General features: G+C 40.6%; 1 protein-coding gene and 1 long non-coding RNA gene across 3 annotated transcripts; both read left to right on the forward strand.

Moving 5' to 3' along the window:
- On the forward strand, window positions 1-700 carry LOC149836216 (histone H3.2-like). Its single transcript, XM_090010827.1, has one exon. It carries the CDS (start codon window positions 76-78, stop codon window positions 484-486), a length of 411 nt encoding a protein of 136 aa, XP_089866953.1. The 5' UTR covers window positions 1-75; the 3' UTR covers window positions 487-700.
- A 2991-nt stretch (window positions 701-3691) lies between these two features.
- LOC149836217 (uncharacterized) lies at window positions 3692-5619 on the forward strand. Of its 2 annotated transcripts, none has more exons than XR_016432686.1 (4): window positions 3692-3744; window positions 4756-4840; window positions 4990-5055; window positions 5177-5619. It is a non-coding gene; the product is annotated as an uncharacterized LOC149836217 (long non-coding RNA). The 2 variants fall into 2 exon arrangements; XR_016432685.1 differs by lacking the exon at window positions 3692-3744 and adding an exon at window positions 4179-4194.
- Window positions 5620-6342: the final 723 nt, after the last annotated feature.

Consider the following 6342-nt stretch of genomic DNA (forward strand, 5'->3'; position numbering starts at 1 on the left):
TCTCTCGTGTCTCTTCTTATTCTCTATCTCGCTTCTTCGTCTCCTTTTCGTCGTCTGTTTCTCTTATCGTTCTCTATGGCCCGTACCAAGCAGACCGCCCGCAAATCCACCGGAGGCAAGGCCCCCAGGAAGCAGCTTGCCACCAAGGCCGCTCGGAAGTCCGCCCCGGCGACTGGAGGAGTCAAGAAGCCCCACAGGTTCAGGCCCGGAACCGTCGCCCTGAGGGAAATCCGCAAGTACCAGAAGAGCACTGAGCTCCTCATCCGGAAGCTCCCTTTTCAGCGACTCGTTCGTGAGATCGCTCAGGATTTCAAGACCGATCTGAGGTTCCAGAGCGGCGCTGTCGCGGCACTCCAGGAGGCGTCTGAGGCATATCTCGTCGGACTCTTTGAGGACACAAATCTCTGCGCTATCCACGCCAAGAGAGTTACGATCATGCCTAAGGATATCCAGTTGGCCAGGCGCATCAGGGGAGAGCGTGCTTGATCCCCCATCAAGAATTAGTTTCGGCAGTCTAACGAAGTGTGACTTTTGTCTAGGGTTTCGATCATCTTCCTTTTTATCATTTTTAGGCTGAAAATGAGTTTTCCTTGTGCTGTTGATGTATCTCTTGTTCATCGGATAGCTATCTCTGTGTAATTATACTGTTTTTTCTTTAACGACGCATCCTTTACTCATGAATTGGTAGTGATGTCTTCTATCGGTTTTTTTTTTGCTCTTACGCTCAAGCATCAGCATTACGCTGGGTTGCTTTTGCCCTATCTTCATCGTCGGTTCGATCGTCTCTCTTCCTTCTTGCTATGCGCTCTTGTATGTTTGTTTTTCTGCCGGTATCTGCTAATCGTGGATTGGATGATCGTTTATATGTAATTATACTTTCTTCATCAAAGAATCATCGACCCATAATTTCACGGTATGGTGTTTGGTAGCCGCTTTCTTTGTGCTTCCGTTCAAAGATCGGAACTATTTGGAGTTGCCTTTTCTCTTTCACTGTACCGCCTCTCTTTGTATCTTCGTCTGCTCGTGCGCGTGTGTCTGCACGTCGTCGTTCAACTATTCAAAGAATTAGCTAACGCTAGTTCTTTGGGTTGGGAGAGGATTCGCCTAATGGTTTACCTGTTTAAAGACAATTATCGTATTGCTATGCGTGACAAGTAAGCTCAAGAGGGTTTAACATTCGTTATGCCCGCTTGCCTTATCTGAACCTGGCAAGGTCAGCAGCGTAATATTGCTTTCTGTGATCTTATCCTCTATGGGCGGGTTTGGAATTCCGGGGTACCACGTTGCCGCTCTGTTTTGGCGCTATAATTTCGTCGGTGAATTCGCTCAACGAGTTATGCCCAATCTTATCATCGACGTCGTCCCTTCATCAACTCTTCATTACGCATCATCTTCCCATCCTGCTTATCGGTGCTTATCCGAGACGGTTCGGGATCGAGACCGAAGGGTTCCCTGAAGGAGGGACGCCGTTCGGATCCGTGGCTCTCCCTTGGAGTCTTCCGTGTTGTTTGGATAGCTTGAGGGTTCTGGAATGGGATAAGGTTTGATTTCGTTGCGCCTTCGTCGGGACGTCTCTCGGTAAAGATGCCCTCTTGGTGAGCCTGTCTTCCTCTTCGAACCCGCCATGTATTCAGTGTTCTTTTTGTTGATTTCGATTGGTTTTTGTTGGTGCATTCTTGTGGTTGCGCTAATTGCAAGGATTCGTAATTGTAGGCCCAGCTCAATTCATTGGATTTGTGCTATGACGATAGTTTGTCCTTTCAGAAGGAAGCCACAGCTTTCGTTGAGATGCTCAAGTATGGTGTTTGGATTTCGCTTCGTTTGATCTTGCTAAGGTGGCTTTCTGGAAGCTGATTGTTTGATTTTCTTGATCGTTATTTCTTTTGTTGGTTTCGTTTTTATGTAGTCGACGGACTGCTATTATGTTATATTCTCTTGTTGAGAATATGAGACATTCCATAGGTTCTACGTGGGAATCAAGCTAAAGGGCTTCTTGGAAACAATTTTCAGCATGTTGGTTGTTTGAACATCATTATATTAATGTTTAAAACATGTTGGCACAGAGATAATCTTTACTTAATTTGTGGAAAACCATAACAGAACAACATGTTGCAGAAGTAATGGTTGAGATGGATTATGAGCTTTTATTAACTACAGAAAATCATGTGTAGTTTGGATAATTGATGAAAGGATGACGGACAATGCAAATAGAGTGGGACATTCCTTTTAGTTGAACAGTGGGCTGAACTCAACTGAGCAGCAAAGGAAATAACTATAGGCAAAAGGAGAGAAATAAAATTCAGTGTTTGTTTAAAAGGATCATAGAAGAATTGTCTTCTGCTCTAGTGGGTGATACCCTGTATTTAGGAGTCACCATTAGGCCACCTTTGGGGCTATGGTTTCTGTTCTCCCTCCTTTCACATGCTTTGTCTGGCATGAATGAAGAGGGAAGACCAGTGCGGGTGTGTGGTTTCTATTCTCTCTTTTTTCACACATTGTTTGGTGTGACAGGAGAGGAAACTGCAAGCTTCGTAGCTCACCTAAGTTCTCACATTGTTGACTCTTCACCTGTTTTTAGTTAGCATTCATGTCGTGATGCATGTGGAGGTTTGAAGTCTGTTTAGCTGGGAGTTGGTTCATAGTTAGAAATCATGAGTAATAGTAATCCTTGTATTCTATAGCCTTATCAAGGGGTTCTGCTATGGATGGCAATGAAGTCATGGCTGTGGTTGGCTTATTGCAATTTGCTGACACTTTGCAAGTGTCTCTGAAGATTGTTGTAAAGGAGAACATAGACTGGTCTTATCGCTTTGCACCACTTTCAGATATGGTGATTTTGTCATGAAAGTCGTGGCATTTGTGATGCCTTTGGCTGTTTTTCCACAAATATTTGGCTAATTTGGTCTTTATTACATGAATCCTTCCTACAGATATTGGGCATAATTGTCAACCGGGCATTGGTTAAGGCTGCACTGCAAGTACTTGATGAAGATGGCTCTGTGAAAGACACTGCAGTACGTTCTTGAGCAGGAAATATATGTGATGTTTCATTCTATTTGATAATCTTGTATATTTGGAAGGACTACACGCTGAACTAGTGGATCTTTTGGACCTAATTAACAAACAACCATAAATCAATTTCTCTAATATCTCTATCAAATCCATCCTTAAGCCAACTCCCAAATTTATTATCATCTTCTGAATTTATGGCCAATTCTGGTGATTCCCATGACTCAAGACATGGGGCTCAAAGCGCCCTAGTCAGTCTCAGCAACTGTAAAGTCTAACTGATTCTTTGCTAATACATATTTCTCACTGAATAAACTGTAGAAGGTCACATCTGCAGGGTCTGAAATGCCAAAAAAAGGGAAAAGACAGTTCTTTATACCAAGTTAATAACTAATGTGTGTATTCAATAGTGGCTGATAGATAGGTGCGCCCACATTAAACCATCCAATCAAATGATGGAATGGTCAAACGGGTGCCACAAATGTGATCTACGTGGATCATTTTAACTAAAAACAGGTTTTAGATAATCTGATTGTTGTGTAATAAGGACTTTCAAGAGCTTAAGAAAACAATGGCCCACAATATACCAAAATTTTACTACTTGAAAAAATCATGGTTGCATTTCTTTACCATCCAGGAATTTCCTCCATTCACTCTGAAATAACCACTGTTCTTTGAGTTCAGAGTTCAGAACTAAGGCGCTACCGCAATCAAGTGAGACAGCTTGAGCAAAAGGTGCATTTTCTGTCTACATCCTTGCTGATTGGTTTATATTGATTAAATTCAGCCAGAACGATGGGTTTGGATATGGCATTTTCTTTTTGAATTACAGAATTTCTATTTGAAAATCAGATTTATGCTGTTAGTGTTTCTTCTAACTTGATATAATCATGCAAGATTTAAGCTACTAATTGCAAAAACTGAAATTGTTGCTTGAATAGGTATGCATGGCAGACGAGCGTTATTCACTTTATAATGTTTCATACTTCATTTAATTTGTCTGTTCATCACTGATTTGATGGATGCATTTCCTTGGACTTAAAAAAGCCAATATTGAAACTATTTTGTGATTAGTCTTATGGTTTGCTTCTCCTATTCATGCTCTATTCTGAAATTTGTTGAGACCCTTTTTTCTTCATAGGAGAACACTGTCTGCGTTAGTGAAGAGGGAGAAAGGCGGTGAAGGTAAGAAAAGAGAGAGACTATGGGTAACATGTGAAAAGAAGGACAATTAAAAATAACCAAGGTTTTAAAGTTCATCCTAAACAAGGGTTAACGTGGCTAAGAGTGAGAGAAGGTGGGGCCACCTTGTCCCAACTCAACAACATCTGTCCTAAACTTAAATGACAGCAATGCCCTCAAAAGGAAAGACAATCTTTTACCTATCGAAAATACCCTTATGTGCATTTCTTAACAATTCTGCCATTACTTTTAAAACCCAACGTCTTTTACCAAAAATCTCTTTCATATCTCCATGACAAAATGTCCTAAACTTATCTCAAAATTTCTGGGCGTGTTCTTTGCCCAAAACACCCATCTTCTTTTCAAAAAATGGTGATTATGCACTCAATTGCTAGGGATCAGATTCAAACCCAAAATTCGACGGGTTTGATTTCCAGATTCACGATAAACAATTATTTATAGGCAAATAATCATCCATATCACTAAAATGCTCATAGTTTAGGAAGATGCAAGAGATCTCTGAAACTGCAGGAAGGGCACGGTCTTAAATCGTGACAATTTCAGGCATTGAAAAGAAATGAAGCACTGAAAGTCAGGCCTGCAGCATTAAAAATACAGTCATATGAAAGTCTGATACAATTATCAGCAGGTATAATATCAATTTCGCATGTGAAATTTGGTAGATTTAGTACTTTTTTTAAACCTCCAGAGGCATGAGAATAACAAGTGCGTGCTTCCCAAGGTCGTATGTCTTGTGAGGCTATTGCAAATTTCACATTCTTTTGCTTAAATTTGTAGGGAAACCGAACGGATCTGCAGCAAAAGCCAGAGAGTCTGATCAAGATTGGAAGCCACTGTTACCGGGTACCATTTCATTTTGTTTTCATGCTTTGCTTGCACAAAAATGATGAATGAATTATTACTGTTGAACTGCACCTTTGCGTTGGGAAAAAAAGGAGCCTAACATGCTTCATTATGTTTGTAGGAAAGCAAAATAGAATTCCTGAAAGTGGCGAAATGGTCGCTGTGCCCTGCCCTCCCTTACCAGGAAAATGAAAGTTATGAAAGTAGATGCTTCCAAAGAGGTTGTTCAAGCTATCAACATGAAGCTGAGACTGAGGCTTCGTGACATAACTTTTTTATAGCACAACCAATATCTGAGAAGTTGATCACTGAACAGAAAAAGTGGAAGTTAATGAATGATTTTGTTGTAACATGTCATTCTTTTCCAATGTCAAAGTAAACAGGTTATCCTGCAAAGTAAACAGGTCTCTCTCTCTCTCTCTCTCTGAGGTCTACATCAAAACAGGTGTCTGCTTGTTGAACAATCTGCCGTAAGTTTCCATCTTGAGCTGTAAGCATGTTCAAATTTTGCTTTATCACACTTAAGGCTGTAGGTCTGCAGAGCAAGCCTGTGTTAGTTTATTTTTATTTTATTTTTTTACCTCGTTCCATTTTTTGGACTTTCTGAAAAAAAAAAACTACAGCGTTCAAGTTCACCATTGTAAAAGAAAAAAGCTAGCAGTCATATAACATGAAATTATTACCTAAGCATTTTCCTCACGCTGTGTAGAGAACTAGCCCAAGGTAGACCATAAGGGGGAAAAAGAAACAGCAAAAGACTACATGGAAAGACTAGAATTTCCTTGAGATAGTCTGATTGCAGCAGTCCACTGATTTTTTTTGTTGGTTAAGATGGTGCGACTCTGCTCATGTGGGCTTTGCATACCTGGCTAGGGGCGACTTGATTAATCTTGAGATGAAAGGACATCTTGAATTCAAAACGGGAGAAGTGTACTAATGGAAGCAAGAGAAGGCTTTTATGGACAGAGGGGAGTACCTTTATATTTTTGAGAAAAATGGAATCTGATGAATCCCCAAGAAACAATGATCAGTTTTCAGATCTAGTGCAGAGGCTGAATATAGGGCAATAGACTTAAACCGAATGAACCATAAGATGGCACTGTTGATGTTGTGTCTCCCGGTGGTTTAAAATCAGTTGTTTTTGTCCAACAAAAATAAAAGGTGGTGCGACTCAGAAAGGTTCTCAAGACTTGCACGGTTTTCCAATGTTAATTTTTAAGGCATTTTTTTAGATGTTTTAAAGATTTCTGTCATGCAAGTGTTGCGGTTGTTTAAAGATTTCTGCCT

The sequence above is a fragment of the Nuphar pumila genome, chromosome 6 (genome assembly GCF_984573655.1).
Source record: "Nuphar pumila chromosome 6, dmNupPumi1.hap1.1, whole genome shotgun sequence".
Lineage (NCBI taxonomy): Eukaryota > Viridiplantae > Streptophyta > Magnoliopsida > Nymphaeales > Nymphaeaceae > Nuphar > Nuphar pumila.